We start from the raw sequence: 23,723 nt of genomic DNA on the forward strand, positions 1-23,723 counted from the left end.
CCGTTTTCGAGTTTGGAAAATTTAGGATTTTCGAGGAACCTGCCGTAATTAGTTTTGGCAACTTTCCGATCCATTCTAGCAACTTTAAACCTATATAAACTTGATACAATCTATCCTCACAACTCACACTACACCTAAAATCCATCACTCACCCTTCACACCCGCGATTCCCGCGTTTCGTCTCCATTTTCACAAAGCAGCTTTCGAGAGCCTGCCCAGTTAGTTGGCCGGCCTTCAGCCCTACACCTCTCGAAAAAATTTGCTCGAGGCGCCAGCCCCTGAAGTCAAACCGTGACCAGCTAAGTTCTTGGAATTCAAAATACAAAGAAGCCCCGCGCTCTAGTTAAGGCGCCAGCGCTCACTTCTCTGGACAAAAAATTCCAGTTTTTTAGCGTTGTGCCCGGTCGTTTTGCAACTATTCGAGCGTAGTTTTGAGATGACATCTCCCATAATAATACCGGAACAGTCTTTTCGAAGATTTGTTCCAAAGCACTACTTACGGTGCTTGGTTTGTGAGTGATCACATCGTTGGTAGGAACCTCTTATGGTAAGACCGGGTGAACTTTATTCTCCAAAGACTTGCATCTTATTTTTATAATAACTGCATTTTCTTTGAGAGACCGGGATGGAGAACAAGTGTTCTCCATCACCATTGACGATGAACCAATGGAAATTACCGTGGTTCTTGCTAGCATTTGTTCTTGGACTTGCTATGCCCGCTGAGATACAAGACCCATGGTGCTATTAGGTTACGATAATATGCATGTCTATACTTATGAGTCTTTGCACGAGGCTTATGGGGTAGGCATTTTCCATTATTGAGGACCAAAGGGGACTATAACGTTGCCACTTGGTAGCCTGTCCATGAACATAGGAACTGTTATGTTTTGGATTATGCTAAACATTTTAGGGAATGGCGTTTTTCTTACGTGAATGGCGCCACTTGCAGCGTTTTCCTTTTGCTTTAGCCAATGGGCGCCGGTTCTATGACCTTCCCGGACTTTGATGTCTAGTTTAGCACGAGCCCATACCATGAGGCATAAGTACCTTCTTATGCCTGTTCTAATTTCAATGTATTATGCTATGTTTCTTTCCTGTTTTTGTACCGTTTCACGGATTGGATTAAAGGTAGACACGGTCGCGACCCACCAATAGTATTATTCGATCTTTCCGTTCTGATGACTTGGCATGGGTGGCGGATACAACCTCACCGAGTTGCACCCTACACCCCATCGGACCAAGTGGCACTTAATAGGTTAGCAACCATAGATGATAAATGGCGTGAAGCCGGCAAATTATCATAGCATGGCAAGGCGAAGGAACCTCACTTCTTTATAGAAGTAGAGGATGACGAAGATGACGAATAACAACGGGAGTGGAGGTAAGTTTTAGTTTACTTGAGTGTGCGCTATGTCCCAAGCAATTTAATTATGTTAACCCCATAATGGGTAGAACTCTTATAGAGTTGTGTCAGTTTTATTTCCTATATTAGTGCGTTCTAACTTTGTTTTGCGGATGTTCCCGAATTTCACGCAGCGTTTCAATGGTATTTTTCCTACCCTCTTTATTTAAATGCTTTGAGGACAAAACATGCTTTTTGTTTGGGGCATAGAAACACGTGTAATTAAGACATCCTGCTACGATATAGATAGACATAATATGCATTTGTTTTCTAGTTAAAATTTCAAAAATTTAAAAATATAAATAAATAAGTCATGCTATACACTTAGGAATATTGGTATTGTTTCTTTCTCCATGCTTTTAACAATCTAGAAGTCTCACATAGCTGTTGCATCAGAATAATTGTTAGAAACTTAGGTTAATACGTAGGTAATAATCTTTGCATCTATCTATAAATATATTACATGAGTATCTATGATTGTTAGCGATGAAAGTTTCAAATCTAGGATAGAGTACTTATTCTACAATCCTGTGAGAATATAGCCTAAAAGCCTTATATGAGCCGAAACATTTGAGAAATGACACAAGGGAGAAGTAAAATCGGATAGAGAAATCACACGTCCACTTGCTTGATCACTAAACCATATCCTAAGTGAGAATTTAGGCATTTTTTGGATCGATATAGCCGTAAATTCAAACCTATGAATTATTTTCCGCTAGTCGCCACTCGAGCCTTTCATTAGCCCTTCCATAAACCACAATTCCTTTACCCTTTACAAAAAAAAAAAAAAAAAAAAAAAAAAAAAAAGAGAATAAATCAACCTACCCAATTTAGAATAAGTCCGAGAATAGAATGAGTGAAGAAAGAAGAAGAGAAAAACACGTGTAAACAAAAAATTGTTAGTTGCTTGGAAAATAAAGAAAAAAAAAAGTTTCCATCCAAAGAAAAGAAAAATAGAAATAAAATATAAACTCCAAAAATAGAATAAAAGGGGAGTCAAAAGCCAAAGAAAAGAAAAAGAAAAATATGGCTAAGGATGGAAACAAAGTATAGAAGCAAAAAGAAAATAACAAGGTTTTCTCTAAGTTACATAATCTGAAGACTCTATTATCTCGGACTTGTCCTTTTGAATATCCATTTCCTTCCTTCTTAAACCACCTCCTAATCCCCAGAACACCTAATAAAGACCTCTAGCTCAATTAGGAATAGGTTAGTGTGATAGTAAAGTGGCGATGTGTTTTTGATCGACCCGGCTTCCTTGTTGTCATTGAGATTGTAAGGTAAAAGTGTACCCACTGCATAATCGGAGTAGCTTAAACTTGAGTGGAAAAATCGAGTGTTGTTTCTTGACTATTATTGTGAGAACCTACTTAAGGACGCTATTCCGAGTTCTCAGAAACAAACCTGCTAAACATTTGATAGTACTACTCATTGTATATATGTTTATTGTAGATGATTGATTATTACGCATATATTAACTTAGGGTTTTGACTGGTTATTCTTATGTAATTGCTAGAGAGATGTATAGATAGTTGAGCATGAATAAGGAAACAATAGTTTTATTTTCTTAGTCGTTGTAGTATAGATGAAGTTTGTGAGTACCTTCACATGGAAAACTCTCCGCGAGGCTATAACTTCGTCCACTAGGGAATTCCTAGTGGTTTAAGGCCTTGTTGCATATGGTCAATGCAATCGCATCTCAATGAAACGAGATTAGGTAGAACTCCATTTTTGGTCACTTATTCTAATTTCTCATCTTTGCTTGAGGACAAGCAAAATCTTTGTTTAAAGTGGTTTGATAAGAGCCCAAAACTGTAGTTTTAACCCCTTAATAATCATCTTGTTAGACCAATTATGTGAATAATAAGTAAGAGTTAATACTGATTAAGTGTTTTTATGCATTTCAGCTTCAAAGTCCATTATGTGCGAAATGTGCCACTTTAGCGAGATAAAGGAGCAAAAGTCGTGAGAACTTCCAATGCCATATCTTTGGACTCAGACCTCGGATTGAGGCCTACCTTATGTCAAAACGACCGGCTTGGAAAGAGCTTTGCAATGGTCCAAGCCTTGACCCAATCAGAGGAGCAGAAGTGGACGAAAAGTCTGTGGAAGCCAACTGCAGCTGAAGAGGCCTTTTGGATCGAAAGAATTGGGTTTTGGGCACGATTCTCGCCCCAACCATGGCTCCAAGCCCATGCACGATTTTTGGATCTGAATGTATAAAAACAAAAGCTTAATTCTTTATTAATGGTAGATAAAATAGTAGAGAATTAGGGTAGATAGCTTAGAATAGAAAGTAGCCATTAAAATAGCTTCTAGATCTAGATTTAATTGTTTTCTTTAATTAGTTTCAAATCCCTTATTAGATTAAACCTTTGGATCTTGTTCTTCAAATTAATTAGATCAATAAAGTAGTATTTTTATCAATTTCGATTTTTGTCAAATCCAATTCTAGATCTAATTTCAATTCATGTCCTTATTTCAATTTAGTCATTAAATTAGATTTCATTATTGTTAAATTAAGTAAATTTCAATGCTTTATATTATGTTTAGTTTTAATCTAAATGGAAATGATTATGAAATGATTCAAGGCTAAACCTCCATTAGAGGGGGTTGTGAAGCCTTGATGAAAGCTTGAGTCCGATTATCGTAGAAGTCGCCGTATTTTCTATTCCACTCTAGAAATGATTAGTTCACCATGAGAATGGGTTTAATTGTTCACATGCTAGTTATGATTGGTAGAAATGCCATGTATAATTAGGGATTAGGAATAATCAATTGTTCTTGCCAAGCGATTCAATTCGGATTACTTAATTTATTAAATGGTTAGTGGATTAAGTTGAGTTAAGGTGGAATCAATCCCCTCTAACTCCTTATCATAGAATCAACGTAGCCTTCCCATAATTATTTAGATAACCGACTAGTTGCATCTTGTGGGTAGTTGCATCGTAGTATAATTCCCTTCAGAAAACTCTCATGACTTAAAAAAAAAACGACTAGTTAGATTAGAAAACATCCATGCTAGAGCACTAGGAGGAACGAACTTATCTACTCCACTATATCTCATAGGATTGAGAGTAGAAATCTTTGATAACTCAAACGTAAAAAAGTATAAGTTTAGTTTACTTACGTTGTGAATTCATAGTTCATTTCGTAGGTAGACTATTCATTTTTATCATATTCATTACATATATCAATTTCCATCAGTAATCAGTATACACAATTTCAAACCATTAAGAATATATTGTAATTCCTTATGTAAGATTGTTCTTGTATGACCTAGCTTCAGCTATATAGCACATTATACTAGTTCCCATTAGGTCTCTGACTATGCCTCCATGTCTTGCTCCCTTAGGTGCTACGCTTCCATTAGTCTCGGATACATTAACAGTGCTAGGATCCCGTGAACCGGTATAGTAGGATGTAAAATAACAAGCACCTGTCAGAGTAACTAGGTCAAAGAGGCAATTGTTATAGGAATGAGAGCTAGGTTGCTAAGCTTGGGAATAAAAGTTGTTTTTGGATGATTCAACTTTATAACTTATGTCCATATCTGTGTAAGTTGTGTGATGGAGGTGCAATGTTGGATAGTTGATGTGGTACCATTGTAGGTAATATGGGGTAGAGTTCTAGGTAAAAACAAGAAACTTTTTCTTTTTGTTAGACGTTACTTTCGACATATCAATTGTAATGTCGCAAGTTTGATATCGTGTATTAGTTCTTAGATGGAGTATGCTTTTTAGTATCCAGAACATGTGTGTTATACAAACCAATTGGAGGGTTCTGATATAAGTACCATCAGAACTCAGAAGGTCCCTAGGTATTATCTTTGCCGCTTTGGACCTCTTTAGTTTCTCTTTTAGAAAGTTGTATAGTAAGTACCATTTGTTAATGATGTAAACCTTTTGATAGCTATAGGACACAGAAATATATATTTAATTTGTGTTTTCGGTAATGGCTTTGTACGAGGTGCTTGGATGATCTGTAATTAATAAAGACATTCAAGTTCTTTGGCGTACTAAGTCTTTCTATTGCAGTGATCTCATTTTTGTCAATCAGTTATTTAAATTCTCCGCATTAAAAATGCTTGGTTTAATGACTGAGAAGTACATTGTTTTAATTTTCAGGTTATGACAGATCTTTTATATTTATGAAATGTTGAAAATACAGAGGAGACTCTGCCGAAATTTTTCTAGAAAAGTCACGTATCTTAGGTATATAATTGTTTCAGATTTGGGGCATGTTTATTGATGGAGCCTTTGTTTTTTATTTTGATTTACTTTATTTTTTTAAAGAAGTTAGATGGCTGCTCAAGTTAGATTAGGTACAACATAAGTACTCTGCACATGAAAAGAAAATGACAACATAAGTATTCTGCTCATGTTAGATTAGGTAGAACATAAATATTATGTATTGTATAGCTGGCCTTCATAATATCAAATTGTAAACTTGTATTGTTTTCTTTTCTTATTGGTAATTAACATACATTTGAACTTCATTTGATGGAGACAACCATAAAATAAGAGAAAAGATAATGGACTTTCTACTAAATTGCAATTAGGCTACTACATGCAATGCCATTTGGTAGTCCTAGTATCAAATAATAGCATATATACTAGGGCCTCATATAGTAGAAAGTAGGACAAGTAAGTATGAAAAGAAATGTAAATCAAAATGCAGAAAAACACAATGTAAGAAGCCCTCATCTTCTTTCAATCATTATAGCATGTGTCTATGATACAATAAATAGCATATGAGAATTGTCGTTGACTGGTTGTAACGTAGTTTGATGTTTCACTCTTGGGTTGCACTTAAGTGTTTAAGTTTGTGTTTCAATGCCTAAACATTGTGGTTTGGTTTTTGAATCACGACTATGTTTTTAAATGAAATTACGACTATATTTGGTACTTAAGTGTTCACATTCAAATTACATGTATGTGTGGTACTTGAGTATTCACATTCAAATTACAGCTACGTTTTCGCGTTCAAATTATCATCGACATGCATATTTCATTATGATGTACGACATTGGAAAAGACTCTTATTCCAATATAGCTCTACCACCTTGCCATCGCTCGCAATATTTATTAAATCCAATATAGTAGTTTAATAGGGGTATGTTACATATAGTAGTTTAATAGTAGTATGCTACATCTGCTGTTTTAATATAAGTTAGTCAATGCATTTGTTCCCTCCGTATGCTCCAACAGTATAACCCGTCCCTCCTTTTACCTTTCTTTTATCTTTTATATAAACAGCATCAACATCTAGGGTTAGGGTTTAGGGTTTTTACCTTTTTTTAAAAAATATCTCAGTTATTGCTACTACATAAGATCCAATCAAGCATAAGAAGCACGAAGCAAGTATAAGAGCACGTTAATTTTGCAAAAATGAAGGTAATTTCCCTTTCAATTCATGAGTTTTCATTAAGTTTAAGTTTTAGGGGTAAATAAGAGAAAATTTTGAGTTATTGAGTGTCATTCTTCACTTAGAATTTTATCAAGTATAAAGAGCACGAAGAATTTGATCTTTGAAATGTTAAGAGAGATAAATTTTAATTTATCAAGTATAAAGAGCATGAAAAAATTTGTTGGTTGTGTGAAGGTTTTTCTTCCTTCATGGATTAGTAATTCTTGAATAATTGAACTTGGTTGAGCTATTGGTCTGAAGTAGCCTATTAAGAAGTTTAATTTCTGCATTAGTTGCTGATCGAGACATTTGTTCATTGTCACTATCTTCATGAGTTTCAAATTGAGAAGTACATGTTTCGTTCACCACAGGTTGAATGTCAAGTATGTGATCAACTTGGACACTCAGCTATTGAGTGCCAATTTATGTACTCTCGCTGTAAAGAAGCTACATGTGATGGGATCCGATTGTTGGGCAAATTGCAAACAAGAAGCAATCCAGGAAGGAAGTACTTGAAGTGCCAACATGATTCATGTCGAAGTTATTTGCAATGGTTAGATGAAGCTGTTTTTTATTAAATTTCTGGATCAAGCTCATCAACAAAAGAATGCTTTAAGTGTGGTTAGCCAGGCTATTGGATGAACAAGTGCCCTTGGGTAAATTGTGATTGCAATACAAAAGACTGTAAGGGGAGGATGACTGTTAAGACTACCAAGTATGGATTAAATTTGGAGAAAAGTATTTGAAATGCAAGAGCTGCCAGGGATTTCAATGGCTTCGTGATGCAATGAAGATGGCATCAAGAAAGAAAACAATCATTTTGACTGCGGAACCCATTGTTACATTGAAAATGACTCTGTCTGAATTCTCAAATCTAAAAATAAATTGAAAAATGTAATGTGTAATGCAAAGTTCAACTTTGAACTTCTGCACAATTATAGCTTTGTAAGATGGCTCCTTGTAAGATGTATTCTAACATTTTTCTCTCTTTTTCTGATTGCAAGTTTTAACTTGGTAAGATGTAACTTGACATTTTTATGATTGCAACTCTATAATGCTCATGATGTATGTATCTGAAGTACTCAACAAGCACTTGACAACTTTTTTAAACTGAAGCACTTATCTGTGTCTTTTTGCTCATTTTGCTATAACTTTTTCGGTAATAGCCCATTTTGTTATGTCTGTTCAGCCATGCTAGCAGTTAAGATACAATCTAATGTAACACGTTTGCACTGTGAACACATGACAAGTATGAAAATAACCTGTCAAAACTCCATAACTCTCTTTTTAACATAAATCTTCTTTACTATATGGAATTCATAATGTAGTGGCATACAAAACAAAGTTGCACTAAATAGACGCAATCTCAGGTAATATGCCGACTTTTTAGGAAAAATAGTTTGAGATACAATGGTTTTATCATATGATTAAACACAAACTTTTATCATATGATTAAACGCAATCTCAACACCAGTTTTGTAGCACTTAAATGTATATCAAACTCAGAGTATCATACTATTGAATTATATGTAACTTCGAGTATCATATTATGGAATATGTGACTAAGTGTAGCATATTATTGAAGTATTATGCGATTGATAGTATCATATTTCTAAAATATATGAAACTACTAGTATCATATTATTGAATATGGGATTAATAATATCATACTATTGAAGTCTATGTAATTTAGAGTATCATATTATTGAATTTGTGACTAAGAGTATCTGATAAGCACCCAAAACTGTAATATTAAACCCCGAGAGACATAGCAGTTTGGTCGATTATGTGTTTAATAATCATGTAATAATTGTATTTTCGTACTTTTGCAGGTTTCCGCAGTTAACATGAATATAATGATAAAATATGTATCGAAATACGAGAATACTGAAATATTTGAAGTTTCCCACTCAACCCCAGTGAAGCCCAACAAGGCCTGACTAGAGCCAAAGTTTCCAAAAGAACAAAACCAGTGCAGAACGGGTCTACATTTAAAGAAGCAGCAAACTTCCGAAGCTCTCTGATAAATCTGGATGCCGACGTTGGCTAGTGAACTGCCAGAGCGACCAGGGCGACGAACTCTACGCAAAGACAGAAAGTTGTAAAAATGTCAAAATCAGCGCCGCCACTGGACACACTAAGTGGACTCACTCTGTGGGCCCAAAGGCATGATGAATCAGCATAGGTAGGTGGCAAGTGATGGTCACAATTTTGTGCCACCTTGCAGAAGGAAAAGACACGTATCAATTCAATGTTTGAATGGAACTGAGCAAAGAGACAAAACAAATGATAATAAGACAAAACTCTATAAATACAAAGTTTTGATCTTAACAATTGAATGAAACAAAACCTATTAATGATGGGTCTTCACGTGAAGGGTCTCCAGCCTATATATATGTGAGGGGGGTCTTCATTATTCAGCCTTCAACATTTTCATGCTTTAGCCTCCGCTTAGCAGTTAGTTAGTTTTCATTTCAGCACTTAAATTCTGTCTTTTTCATTTCAGCAGCTTAAATACTGTAAGTCATTTATTCTTAATAATAGTTATTTCTTTTCAAGTTTAATTTTTGTCCTACATTTACTTATTTATTGTATATAGCAAGTTTAATTATTCCTCCAATGACCATGAGCTAATCCCCCCCCCCCTCTCAGGGGGAGGGTTATGTTGCTCGTGTGAGAATCCGGATTGACTCTTTAATATTCTAGAATCACTGCTTAGGAATTAGGTGTAGATTAAACATCCGGTCCCAAAATGACTGAGACTGTACAAATTCGGAGTGCTGATGCTCCAGAACAGTCTCGTGCGCGACTCTATGGTGTCAGACAACTCTCCAATTTGTCCAGCTGATTTAGAATCAAACTAGGAGCTGAAATGATATTCCAGAGATGAAATATTAGTTCAACTCCTCATGCTAGTGCGATGCGGCTTAGAGATGTGGGTATTTCGCTAGGGATCAATACTCAACGTTGTCTCAGATTTGTCTATGAATTCGAGACGAATTAGAGCTATAGTGATGTGGTAATATAAAGTGTTAAAAAAATGATTCTTGCATGAGTATGATTAACTCTCTCCCCGTTTCTCTATTTTGTTTATTCACCGTTAGTAATTTACATTATTTGCATTATCGTTAATTTAATTAAACCAACTAAAAAACCTAAAATCCTACTCACCAAAAGTTGTAATTCAAGTTGTGAACCTTTCCGAGCCCTAAAGTTTGGACAATCCCTTCCTCGACCTATCCTACCAAACCCACGTGAGTAAGGTAACTTGACTAAAACGGACAACTATACGGACTTTGGACTTTGGTCTTCGGACTTCATACTGTGGACCTTGGACTTAACCAAGAAAACCAATAATAACGTGAAATTAGCGTTTTATCAGTATCATATTATTGAAGTATTATGGGCTTTATGGTATCATATTCCTGCAATATATGTAATGAATAGTATCATATTATGGAATATGTGATTTATAGTATCATACTATTGAAGTATATGTAACTTTGAGTACCATATTATTGCCTATGTGAGTAAGAGTACCATATTACTGAAGTACTTAATCCTGGGTTTATATAAGACATGGTTTGAGTGTGACAAGCAAGTAACGGGGTTTCCTAATACTTTGCACGAAAGTTTTGCTTCTATAAAGGAAGGACAACGAGCTATAGAAGGACAATGAGCATGGACTCTCTACAATAGTCAACACAGTGCTTCACCGCACCCTTCAAAAGGCCACATGCAACTATGTCTCGAGCTAATAGGTCACAGGTGCTTCCTGAAGCTCCAATTGTCCCACCGAATTTTTCATCAACACGATCTCCTCTTCCAGCTGTGCCTAATCTCGTTCACTAGATTCAATATGTCATTTATTGTTTGATACTAACCTATATGTTATATGTAGTAGTTTAACTAAAGTATGCTACAACTAGTGCTTTAATAGGTAGCTTAATGACCCAATTGAAACTTTTTCACCCCGTTATTCCGGTTTTACCCATGAAAATATGTGACTGAAATCCAGAGCATGCGAAATTTGGGTGCCCCGGACGCACGCTAGACGTCCTCATATTATTCTTCTCTCTCATATATTCAAAAAAATAAGAAAAAAATAACACGTCATCTCAGATTCTCTCTTTCACTCAACCAACTCCACTCTCTCTTTTACTGTGCTTCCCGCTCTCGCCAAACGACGAAATACACGTGTCAGGTTCTTGATACAAAGATGGGGACCATACACCGCAGGTTTGTACAAATTTTGATTAGGAGTTATTTTTTTTCTGATTAATTGAAGTGTTGATTTTATTATCTGCAGTGGAGTAAGTAAGAAATCAAATGATGGTGCTAGACTTGTAATCACAACTATTATTGGAGTTATCTTTGGATTTATTGTTGGCATTTCATTTCCATCTCTTTCAATTACCAAGGTAATCAAATGTCAATCTCTTTATATCATCATCATATATATATATATACACTGTTATCAGCTCGTTATGACTTGTTGCAGCTTCGTGCACTTTCTGGCCTTATACAAACCATGGATGCATCCGGTTATAACAGAGGAAAGTCAGTCGACACATTGGGGTCTGATTCTGATATGCATGTTTCAGGAAATATTACAAGGGTACTACTGTGCACCTTTACACTTCATACTGTTTAATTTTGAAAACAATGGCCCCTTGTCGAACAGATGAGTTCATACTGGAGTTGAGTTTGTTTTTCAGATCTAGAGGGGCCTGTGTTCTATACTTTGGAACTGTATATATAGAATAAGATATCAATTGGGTGCATGAATAAAGTGTATTTTATTAATATTTATATCAGTAAAAAATAAGAACTTCCACCAAAGTAGCAAAAAGTAAAATCAGAACCACTTGGCGCTTACTTGAGGAAGTACACTACCCATCACCCCATGACTATACAATCAGTTTCCAACTGACCATAGTGAAGGTTCTCACTGCTGCGTTCCAAATAAGTTGAAGATTCTGTCGTTCCTTTTCATTGCAAAAATTGCACCAGAGTAGGCCTACTCCAGTGAAACATTTAGTGTGGTATAGATAGTTATACACATATAGGTAAAACACAAATGCAACTATCTTCTGTAAGACTAGTTTTTTTGGTGTCATAATTAGTTCATACATGCTGATACATGTTGTTTGCTTCAGATATATGTTTCAACAAATCCTCGTGGCGCGGAGTTACTACCCCCTGGCATTGTTGTTTCTGAAACAGACTTTTATTTGCGCAGATTATGGGGTGATCCAAATGAGGTATGTGGTATACAGGCACGTTATGAGAAGAAAACATGTGGCTATTGTCTTTGCAGGCTTTCATTTGTGTAAGAGCAAGTCCAATAAGGGTGCTATATGGGCTGCTAAAGGCAATATAGCACCCCCAAACCACAAAAAGGGTTTCCAATGGGGCTGCTATGTGAGCTCAAAATATGGATGGTGTGATAAACTCAGCTAAATTTGAGGGCTTGTATAGCAGCTTCTATAATTTGAGTGAAGGACAGACGACAGACTTTTTGCCGTTTGAACATTAAGTCACCAACGGATGGCAGACTTTGTGCTGTTTGTGCCATATTTTTTCATTTAAGTGTACATACTAATTGATGGACGACAGAAACTGTGCTGTCTGTATTGTTTTAGCACTTTGAAATTATAACTTGCATTGGAATGACTTGCGGTGCTAAATAAATATACCAGAGGCGGGGTATTACATTTGAATCCTGAAAATCTTTAGAAAGGTTGTTCGACCTTATTGGCCGGATAGCAAATTTCATCAAACTCCATAGGATGTACCTGGCACTAGATTGAAGCTCTAGGATGTCAAGAGCTTTTGGCCTGACGGAATTGAGATGATTTTGCAGTGAACACTAGCCAGTTAGTTCAAGAACCAAAATCATTTTGGGTTTTGGTCAAGAGCTGCTCTTTCTCTTGAATTGGGTGGGCAAAGTTAGATCTTCTGACCCTCTGGATTTGTAATGATGACAAGACAACATTGTTTTTTGATAGTTCCCATAAAGTTATATCTTAAATTTTGAACATCCAACATAAAACCAATTGGGTATAATTGAAGTTGCCCTGAGAGCTTATATATTGTTATGGAAGGCGTTAAACATATCAAGATGACCCCTCACGTGCTCTGTAATTTGAGCCCAAACACATTTGATAAATTTTACCGGGTGGCATGGAGAACTTGGGCCATTAGGCCAAAGACAATAGCTTAGTCTGTTAGCATTCTAGATTTATATGATCAAAGTATCAGAAAACATGAAGCATGGACGTTAAATAAACAATTCAAGGCTTTCATATGTGTGAAGGTTGTTTTCACCGAACTTTTCTACGACTATGATTTTGAGCTGCTATAGAATGGTGTAAGAAAAAAATAGCCCTTAGAGCAAGTCCAATGGGGGGTTTCAATATAGCCTGCCAAGTGCCAACTAGGTGCCACATCACTATTTTAGCACTTATACCACATCAAATGATTCGTAACCTGGTAGTATTCTTTCGGAATATGGAGAATAACATCTAGGCTTCTTGAGGATGCCAACACTTTAAGAAAATGAGCGTGTCTATTGACGAATGACTTAACAGAAATTTTTTAGTCCAGAATCCACCAAAGTTAATGTTAGACCATCTATTAGACTATCACCTCTCTCAAAAGGCTAGTTACCAGTGTATTGGTACCAGGGTCCGGTTATTTCCTCTATTTAAAATCTTTATTTGCCTAGGATAAAATTTAACACTGTACGTCGTTGTTTTGCGTTGGAATTGCACTGATGATTACATGCACCAAAACATATATGCAATGATCAATCTCTTAGAAATGAGGTAATTTCAACTTGCATAATGTTTCAGAAATACCTTAGAGGTGGACTCAAATCCAGGACTAAGTCAGCCAAGTCAAGTCCTTATCCCTAATACTGTTTAAAAACTATATGTTTATTTAGATTAGTAAATGCCTGTGAAACATGAAATGGTTATGAGTTAGGCTGATCGACTCAGTGCATGGGTGCTCACCACGTCGTACCTATTGCACAACTTATATTATAACCATAAGACTTCAACATATTGTACTTGTGAGCAAAATGTTTAGGTAGTTGGATTGTGTTTACGTCATTAGTTGCCTTGAACCTGCAGGATCTGAAAATTAGGCCAAAGTACTTGGTTACTTTCACGGTTGGGTTTGCGCAGAGGAACAACATAAATGCTGCTGTTAGAAAGGTAGCATGAAAGACGTCTATTAATATCGATAATCTTCATTTCTTCTTGTTCTTTTCCTTTTCTTAGTAGGCATGTAGTTTTTTCTATACTTCATATTTTATTTCATTTTTTCTTTTCTCCTTGTAGTTTACTGAGGATTTCACAATTTTACTTTTTCACTATGATGGCCGCGCAAGCGAATGGGATCAATTTGAATGGTCAAAACGTGCTATTCATGTTAGCGTAAAGAGGCAGACAAAATGGTACTATTTCATGAAATTCTACTATCACATGCATTTCTAGTATATTTATCTTGTAGGTAAAAGCTGTTTAATTTCTAATTAACTCAAAGAACTTCTGACCATGTTATATTTTTCTAGGTGGTATGCAAAACGATTTTTGCATCCAGATGTTGTGGCGGCATACGACTACATTTTTATCTGGGATGAAGATCTTGGAGTTGAACACTTCAATGCAGAGAAGTAGTGTTTTGATCTTGTGTAGATTGATTATGGTGTCTGTGCAATTTAAAACAAATGTGACTTCACACTGTCTTTCTCTATTCATATTTCGCACATATGTACCAGGTATATTCAATTGGTTAAGAAGCACGGTCTGGATATCTCTCAACCTGGTCTTGAGCCGAATAATGGGTTGACATGGCAGATGACAAAAAGAAGAGGTGACAAAGAAGTTCACAAGTAATATTTATGTTTCTCTTTTCTTTACTGTCTTAATTTTGATATGTACACCAACGTGGCAAGGTCATTGAATAATAAAACCATGTCTTATAATCTTACAGGGAAACAGAAGAGAAGCCAGGCTGGTGCAGTGATCCACACCTACCGCCATGTGCAGCGTATGTCCTCTCTGTCAATGTGTCCCTGTGTTATGCATAATAAATTAATAATTGCTCTTTAGCTTGGTAGAGGAGTTGCACATTGATATGGTAGTTTACTTTGTGCACAAATACTATGCATAGAGTGTAGTGACTGATGAGCGATGAGTACGCATATATTACTGATCAGAGAGTGCTCACTACTCTCTCCCTATGTGGGTATTGCAAATTCCCTTGTCTAATTGCATATTCTAAGCTTTCTGTATGCGCACTGGAGATTGGAGTTCAGTTTGTGGGTTTTTGAGATTAAGCGGGTGTGATATTCCACTAGCACCAATGCACATTTGTAAACTATAAATACCTCCTTATCTCTGAGTTAGAAATGGATTTATGCATTAACCCAGCTTTGTGGAAATTATGGCCCCTGTATTTTCTCGGGACGCATGGCGTTGTGTATGGCATATGATCCAGGTATTGTTACTCCTCCTTTATGTCCATTTTGGTACAACTTGTGATTTCTCAAGTCTTTATATTGGTTTTTCTCTTAGTACATGTTTGTTGATATTTTTTGTAGAATGATCTGGTGCATGGATGGGGGTTGGACTTTGCTCTAAGAAGATGTGTGGAGGTCAGTAGGTTTTGATCTCCTTGAAAGTATTTTGTTAGCACATTTTTTTTTTGTTTTTGTTTGGTAAGCCTGTTTTAAATGAGATCAGTAACTCTTTGATGCTGGCGGGATTCGAGCCCCAGACCTCTGGTATCATCACCCAAAGGTTTTACTGACTTTGCTAGTCGGCACCTGCGTTAAAAATGTGTGGGCAAGCTTGTTTTTAAAGAGATCAGTAACTCAATTGTGTGTAGCGGAGTTCGAACCCCAGACCTTTAGTATCATCACCCAAAGGTTTTACCAACTAAGCTACCATTCACATAAAATATAAGGTAGATGACCTTTATGTCCTACTCGCCTTTTCTAAAGTCTGAGAACACTAGTTTGTTAGACAGTGAAAGATCTTATAATTATTAAGGCGCCCACTGAGTTGCAATTTCAGAACAAGAACAAATAACTATTCGATAGATTTGGAAGGAATAAAAAAATACTAGAATCTTGTATACTAAAGAAATTAAAAATAAAAAAATAAAAATAAATTATCTTTGACCTTAATGGGAAATTGTCCATCTGTAGTCAAAAGGAAAGATTTACATTGTCCTTTAGACAACCCTGGTAAAGTTTATTTTCATCTGTCCTTATTTTTTCATCTTTTCAGCCTGCTCATGAGAAGATTGGTGTGGTTGACTCCCAATGGATTGTTCATCAGGTCATACCTTCACTTGGAAATCAGGTGATCCAACATTTTTACGTGTTTGCACCACAATCATTGATGGCTATTCCACTTTGTGTTACTTAATATCCTTTTTCTCTTTTCGCCACAAAATAATCCTGTATAGTAATAACATTTGAGCAATCACATAGTCGATGAGAGCATTTTCTATTATGCTTTTAAAAGATGCAACTGAAAGTTAGTAATACCATTTGAGCAATCACATAGTCAATTTAGAGTTTAAACAAATATGAGGTGAGAATGAAGGAAAGTCAAATTACAGTTCTCCTGATTCATTCTAGTCCACGTGTCTGCAGTACACCACGACAGATCGTTGCAAGCCAAAATTTCTTGGTTTTGGTGTCTTCTTGACAATTTTGATGCAATAAGGGGTTAACAAAAAGGATGGTAATATACTTAGTTGTGAGCTTCTTGATTTTCTTCTTAAAGGGGGTGAGCTTACTTGGTCTTGTTGACAAGCAAACTTTCTCTCTTAGATTTCCAAGAACATTAGTGATTTGAGACTTATTAGTTTGATCGGGAGTGTTTACAAGATATTTTTTTTTTATCGGTGAGAGGGGGTCTTTAGTAGAACTATGTTCTCTCTTATGATGTCCTTTATGCCTCTTTTGATCATGCCTAAGAGTGTCGCTAATAGGATTAGTGCTTACAAGATATTATCTAAGGTTTTTTCCTTGAGGATAAAAATAAGAGTTGATTAAACTTGTTTCCCAAAAGCGAAGGCTTTTCATTAGTGATAGCAGATACTTGAAGGCATTCTTATAGTTAATGAAACTATTGGCGATAAGAGAACAGGTGACCGTGGTATTGTTTGTAAAAGTTGACTTAACCGAAGCGTATGATCATGGAAGTTGGAAATTCCTTGACTATGTTTTTGGGAGAATCGGGTTTGGTGTCGAATGGAGAAGATGGGTGTGGAAATATATCTCTTCAATCTCCTTGTCTGTTTTTGTCAACGGATCTCCCACATATTTTTTTGAAGAATTCGAGAGGCATTGAGCAATTTGATCAGCTTACCCCTCTCCTACTTATTTTGGTGGTAGAAATTTTGGGGAAAGTGATTGAGAAAGCCATTTCAATAGAATGCTTAAAGTGAGTTGTGACAGAGTTTGTATTTCTCACGTCCACTTTGTTGATGATACTTTTATTTTCCTCGGTTATGAGGTGGATAAGGTTAGATTCTTGAGGCAGTTTCTGGGCTCAGGGTGAATCTCTCCCAAGACTCCCAGAGTAAGATGTATGACGTGGGGAGTCTTGCTTCCGTTTTAGATGGTTAAGCTGATTTTTTTCCCTGTTCTTAATTAGTTATTTAGATCTCCCTTTTGGGGATGATGCTCAGTCAAAGTCACTTTGGCCCTATCATTGACGGATTCCAACATAAGTTGGCAGAGTGGATGTGTATGCATGTCTAGAAAGGGGTCGTTTAATAGTACTATGCCCTCTCTTCTAATACTTTAAGTCTCTTTTGACTATGCCCAAGTGTCACTAATAGGATTGAGATTTGAAACTTTCTTTGGCACCATTTTGGGACCATTATGAGGAGCACCTATGATGCACGGATATGGGTACCGACACAGGGACACAGGTACATGGTACGACACAACTTTTCAAGAAAGTGAGGATACAGGTCTGGGTACGAGTTAATAAATAGAAATAATCATATTTACTTATAAATGCCCTTTTAATTCAAATGGGGCTGGGAGTAGCTGATCAGAGGGTTGGGACTTGGGAGTAGCTGGTCAGAGTTTGTAAAAACAGATTTTTGTTGAGTCCAGCTGGCTGATCAAATGCCAGTTTAGATAAACAAGTCTGAGAACACATTATCAGAGCTGTGTAAACCAGGTTGTCTCCAGCTGGAAGCCATAAGATCAAAACTGATGAAGAGACTCTTGCGTAGTTGAAAAGAAAAGTGAACAAAACAAATGTAGATTAGGAGCGAGAGAAATAAGTCTCTGTACCATGAAAAAAGTACAGGATCCAGCTTTTCTCTCTCTCAGATGTGGAAGTAGAGATCTAGGATATTAAAGTCCATAAGTTTATGTTTCAGGAGATTTTCCTTGGTTCTTTTTCTGAATTTCCTTACTTAAAATATGTCGTATCCTACCAGTATTTGTACCAATATCTGTATCGTACCTGACTAACACCGGTGCAGAGGCAAATATGTCGTATTCGTGCATCATAGAGGAGCACCATGGGTACCTTTTGCTTAGGCAAGAGATTTTTGGCTAAAAAAAAACGTTGGTGGTTTGGGTTTACACATTATAGGTGTTTTTCAACTAAGCTCTTTTAGGTAAGTTTAGGTAAGTGGTTATGCTGTTTGGCATTTTGGCGAGGAAGGACGTAATCTTTCGAAGAGGGTAATTGTTTCCCAATTTGGACAGAGTCATTTTTGGTGGGAGAGTGGTTCGGTACCTATGGGCGTGGAGTGTGGAGGGAAATTCTTAAGGTGTTCCCCTTGTTCTTAAGATTAAGAAGCACTAGATACTGTTTTGTGAAAAGAGATTGTATCTATTTCTGTTAGGATCTTCGGCTAGGTGGTGGGGCTTTATCCATTGCATTCGGTTTGTTGTTTGGCTTATCCAGCTTCAAACGGAAACACATTTTGGATTGCATGGTTAAATCTGGGGGAGGCAAATCTTGCAATCATGGACTGGAGATCTAGTTTCACTGATAGCAAGGCTTGATGAGATTATCCTTAAATTACAGGATGGTGATAAGAGTGTGCCCAGCAATAAAAATATCTTTTCAGCCACGTTTTTTTATGTTTTATGTTTCCTGTTATTTCTTGCTTGTCTGGTCCTAGCAATCTTACCTCTTTTTTTTACTTTCCTGGTCTATAAGTTTGGTGATCGAAAGTTCCTTTTAAGAAGGCTTTCTTTACCTGGTGGGTGTCCTTCAAATGTATTCTCACCATATACAACATCAGCCCCCAGGAGACGAAATGTGTTTTTGGTCAAGTTTTGTCAACTGGATGGGAAGAATAAGGAGTCTGTGAGTCGTGTACTTGTTTGGTGTCCTTTTTCTTGGAAGATCTTTTATGCTTTTTATTTAGAGTGTAGACTGACTGGGGTACCCTTCTCTTCATTTGGAAACTGCCTTTGGAGCTTATTACCTTTTGCGATTATCTGATGCATTCAAGTAGAACGTAATCCTCGGAACTCTGAAATCATCTCAACTACGCATGAGGAGATTATTCTCTAGACAAAAGTTCTTTTGTTTCGGTGGTGTAAATTTTTTTAAAGAGTTCAGATGGTGTTTTTTTGTGGCTAGGTCAAACAGTCTTATGTGAACATATAGGGCGATGGGTTGCATTATTTTGCTTTTTCTGGGTTATATTGTCCTCGTTTTTTTTCACTTGTAATGTAGGCCTTCTCAGGCTACTTTTCCATTATTAATGACATTCCACTTTGCCGAGCAAAAAAAAAAAAAAAAAAAAAAAGCTTTTGAAGCTGGATATGCAAGATACATCCGCAAAAAAATTGAGATGAGAAGAATGTAGAAAGGAAAAAATGATACTTTGTGTATGAGGATCAACATATAGTCATAGTCTCATAGAAGTGATCTATGAACCTAGTTAAGGAGAAGTTCCCAAGGTTCACCTTAGATCAGACATAGCAGTTTGTTTGGTGTGAAAGAAGAAGAAATGGAACTTGAGCAAGTGATTTGCGCTTTTTAAAGGCACCATAAATGCATTGGTAACTTTGAAGACTTGAAAACGTAATGAGTGGGTAGAAGGAAGATGAGAGACGGGAAAATGGACATTTAAAGTCCGGACTCGTTCAAGTGTTCTACCTTTAGTGCACCGTTACTTTAAAAGAAATAGATGACAAGACTGCTCTTGTGACATTTGCATTTTAAGATAAAAAATTCTATTTTGATCCCTATTCGTATGAATTGAGAGTTTATTTTTGCATAATTAGTATTTGTAAGAAAAACAGTTTATATAAATATGCTCCTCTCTCAAAGAAGGCTAGAAGCTGATGACAAATTAAGAACTATACATAAAGTCTTACTTCTGAGTATTTGCTTTGCACCACTAACAAAACTCGTATGCAGAAGAGGCTTGAGAACGGAAAGTGATATGGTATTTTGTTATATAATCATTAAAGTCTTGTCATGCTGTATTTATGTAGAGTTGATTTGTGGGGACCCTTACTTTCCCGTATTACTAATTGAAGTTTGTATGCATGATTCACCATGCTATCTATCTTTCAGTGTATCACAGACTAATGCTTACAATCTTCTATATCTCAATTTTTCATATTTATTTTCGTTGCAACTTTTAACACAACGACTTTTGCAGGGTGAGTCAGAGAATGGAAAAGCACCTTGGGAGGGGGTATGTTCCTTCCCCTTGATATATTATTTTTGTGCTTCAAAGTGCTTTCTATACGTCCATTTATTAGTAATGCCAGTAGTGTTTCTGTTAAAGTCATCAGTTACCTACTTTCCTACTTAACTTAAGGCCAAGGAGTAAAACAACCATCTAATGGGATGTTCCGTCAGGAAAGGCAATGTTTCAGTAGTTGAAACAGCCTCCAAATGATGGTGCGAGACATTGCTTGATCCCTCAAAACCGCTCGACACCTAACTAGCCAACACTTGCCAGTTTCCCGAAAATACTAGATAAGACTGAAGAAAATATGAGATGGGAGTTTTACTGACTTTTAGTCACAAGCTCGAATAGTCAAGATCCCAGAAGACCATTATCAAAGCACATCGGTTTCAAATTTTTTAAGCGATTAATCATGATTATGATGAAATTGAGTATGAAAATTTATGTGGCTGTGTACTGACTGCATACTAAATGGACATTTGCACAATCATGCTCTTATTTAGAAGATGGTCTTTCCGCACAACCAAACCAATTACTCAATTAGATACTGCTTCTACCCAGATTTTGCTCTTCCCTTGTACTCTATACGGAACACCACCCCATTAAATTTCTAGAAAAATTCTCAGTGAGTTTGGCTGCTACACAAAGAAATGGTTCGTTAGGTTTTATCTTCACATTCGAGACCAATGATTAACAACGGCAGGCACTTTTGTGGAACTTTTCAGAAGAAAACAAAAGAAAATTGAAAATAAAAATAAAATGGTGATCATTTTATCAAGACTTGTGTCCCTATTTTAGTCATTAAGCAGATTAGAAGAAACTTTGCCCTTTTCCTGAATCATTAGAGGTTCTCTAACCATTTGTTCTCCCTCCTTTACAAGTTCAGGTGAGAGAGAGGTGCAGAAGTGAGTGGACCGAGTTCCGCAATCGTCTTGCAAATGCAGATAAAGCATATCTTTCACAAATGGGGAACGGGTAGCTTGGAATCTTTGCTTTATTCTGAAGGTGCCAAGAAAGTTCCATCTGTAAATTATTCTGCCTTATCCAGAGATGCAGATTTGTACAGTATCATTAGCCACTACCTCTTCTCAAGGCCCAAAATGTCGTAGATATATCTCGGTAAATTGGTACACCGATATCAATATTTCCGATATATATCCACCGAATATTGAACTCTTTTTTTCCCGATATATATCGGAATTTCCGATATGAAATTTTATATCGCAGATATAATCGATATTTCCGATATAATCGATATATATCGGTTGACTTTTTGATAATTTTTTAATATATTTCCAATATATTTCCGATATGTTTCCGATATTATATTTCCGATATATCCGATATTTTTGATATTTTAAATAGTTTGGACTGGTCACCAAAAAATGGATATATCTAATATATATCGGTTTTTGGGTACACCGATATATTCATCGATATCGATATTTTGGGCATTGCCTCCTCTTGTCCTTTTGGCAATCTATGCAATTGGCCAATTAGAGGAAAAAAAAAACTCAATTCGTTGAGTAAACAGTACCTTGAGCATATGGCTCTTTATCTTGTAAAGGTGCTGTGCTTACATTTTACAGATTATGTAATACGCAAGTGCATGGTTTCACTACCGAAAGCATGGGCATGTGAATATAGCATGGTTTCACTACAGATTATGTGAATATGGCAGATGTTCCATGGGGTGAGGACGTGTGATGTGTTTTTATCTTTTGCAGTTTGTACTATCAAATTTACTGATTGCTTTTGATATTCGACAATATTTGTCACACGCCTGCTAAGAATTCCTTTCCCCTCATCGACAATGTATGTATACAATGTTCTTTTAAATCTAGAAATTCTGTTAAAGTGGTAATTTGTCTGCTATGAGGTATGAGGAAGGGATTAATTCATACTTGTATTCTCGCCAGCTTTGGCTGAAACATTACCAAGCCGTTCTCTCCAATTTAATTCTAAATTTTCTGCAAAATGACCGCATTAATCAAGTGGAGCAGAGCGAATTTGTTTGGGCCTAGGGGTGGGGGTTCCAGAATGTGAATTGGCGGCAGTGTTTATGGGACAGTTTCACTTTTCTTCTTCACTGTCCTCTTCGCCGAAACTCAAAACTCTCACCCCTCTTGAAGGGAAATCCCTGAGATGCGTTTTAGAGCTTTGAAATTCTGTCCGAAAGAAGTGTTGTATATTTGCCAATATGAGCTCAAATGCTGAATTATTTATGTACCTAATTATTATTTTGTTTGATTATTTTGTTTGATTGGCAAGTCGGTTTTAAATGAGATCAGTAACTCTTTGGTGTTGGTGGGTTCGAGTCCCAGACCTTTGTTATCATCACCCAAAGGTTTTACCAACCCCCTTTGCTAGTTGGCACCTAATTATTAGAGTTTTCTTAAGCTTTTTCATTCTTCTTTGGGATTGGATTGGGCCTATGCCGTCTCCAGTCCCATAACTCGGGCGATTTAGGGCTTTCCAAATAACTTTATAAGACACTTTTGTTTGGTGTGCGTTCATCACCTCCAACTACAAATGTTTTGGAACTAGTTCAACATTGTCCCTAAGTTTGAACTTTACAACTTCTGAAACCCACTTTGCATCGGCTTGTAGATTTGTTGCAAGGGTTAACTAGTATTACAACCACGCTCCCACCCCCCCTCACACTAGATAGGAAAATTAGGGTCTCCCCTTCAAGTACACACAAAAAAAAACTCAACTTGGGTTGACCGTGTTTTTTTTGTGTGTATTTGAGAGGGGGGGACGGGGGGTTGCAATTGCTTGATCTTGTGAACAACTATGTGCTTCTCTAAGTATTATAATAGCCCATATATCAGAACTAGTGGTCGGCTTTGCATACAAATGGGATGTGCAACCAGAAGACTTACACTTTAAATAGATCCTTTGAGGAGAAGTGCTCACACGACGCAGATCAAATATGTTTGCTATTGTGTATGACTTTAATGTCTTTGATAAGATCCTCTCGAGTAGGGTAGTGTTGTCCTACTTTAGGAGGAACAAACTTGAGATTCACATGCAGGAAAGGTGTCTTTGGAATATGGGAAGAACTAAGACGATCATATCCTTGGTCGTCTTATGAATTCAGCTCATTCACACCCAATAGTATAGCATCTACCATTCCAATATCAGGTTCACTTTGCCCATCATTATCAACTGTCATAGGGGTGTCTCCCCAAAA

At 36.6% G+C, this 23,723-nt stretch overlaps 1 protein-coding gene across 1 annotated transcript; it reads left to right on the plus strand.

The window, feature by feature from the left end:
* The first annotated feature begins 10,781 nt into the window (after positions 1 to 10,781).
* On the plus strand, positions 10,782 to 21,839 carry LOC147487630 (uncharacterized). Its single transcript, XM_086575060.1, has 14 exons — positions 10,782 to 11,050; positions 11,121 to 11,232; positions 11,313 to 11,429; positions 11,971 to 12,075; positions 13,951 to 14,034; positions 14,161 to 14,276; positions 14,394 to 14,495; positions 14,601 to 14,714; positions 14,816 to 14,872; positions 15,256 to 15,322; positions 15,426 to 15,479; positions 16,117 to 16,191; positions 20,495 to 20,530; positions 21,414 to 21,839. The coding sequence occupies exons 1-14, from the start codon at positions 11,031 to 11,033 to the stop codon at positions 21,504 to 21,506; spliced, it is 1,152 nt and encodes a 383-aa protein (XP_086431186.1). The 5' UTR covers positions 10,782 to 11,030; the 3' UTR covers positions 21,507 to 21,839.
* Positions 21,840 to 23,723: the final 1,884 nt, after the last annotated feature.

The sequence above is a fragment of the Coptis chinensis genome, chromosome 7 (genome assembly GCF_015680905.1).
Source record: "Coptis chinensis isolate HL-2020 chromosome 7, ASM1568090v1, whole genome shotgun sequence".
In the NCBI taxonomy this organism is placed as follows: domain Eukaryota; kingdom Viridiplantae; phylum Streptophyta; class Magnoliopsida; order Ranunculales; family Ranunculaceae; genus Coptis; species Coptis chinensis.

What these genes read in the sequence shown, in the direction of transcription:
- LOC147487630 (XM_086575060.1), top strand. Translation starts at nt 11,031, where the DNA reads ATGGGGACCATACACCGCAG. An exon ending in CACCTACCGCCATGTGCAGC is followed by an intron (nt 14,873 to 15,255) that starts GTATGTCCTCTC and finishes GCATTAACCCAG; the next exon opens with CTTTGTGGAAATTATGGCCC. An exon ending in CTCTAAGAAGATGTGTGGAG is followed by an intron (nt 15,480 to 16,116) that starts GTCAGTAGGTTT and finishes TCATCTTTTCAG; the next exon opens with CCTGCTCATGAGAAGATTGG.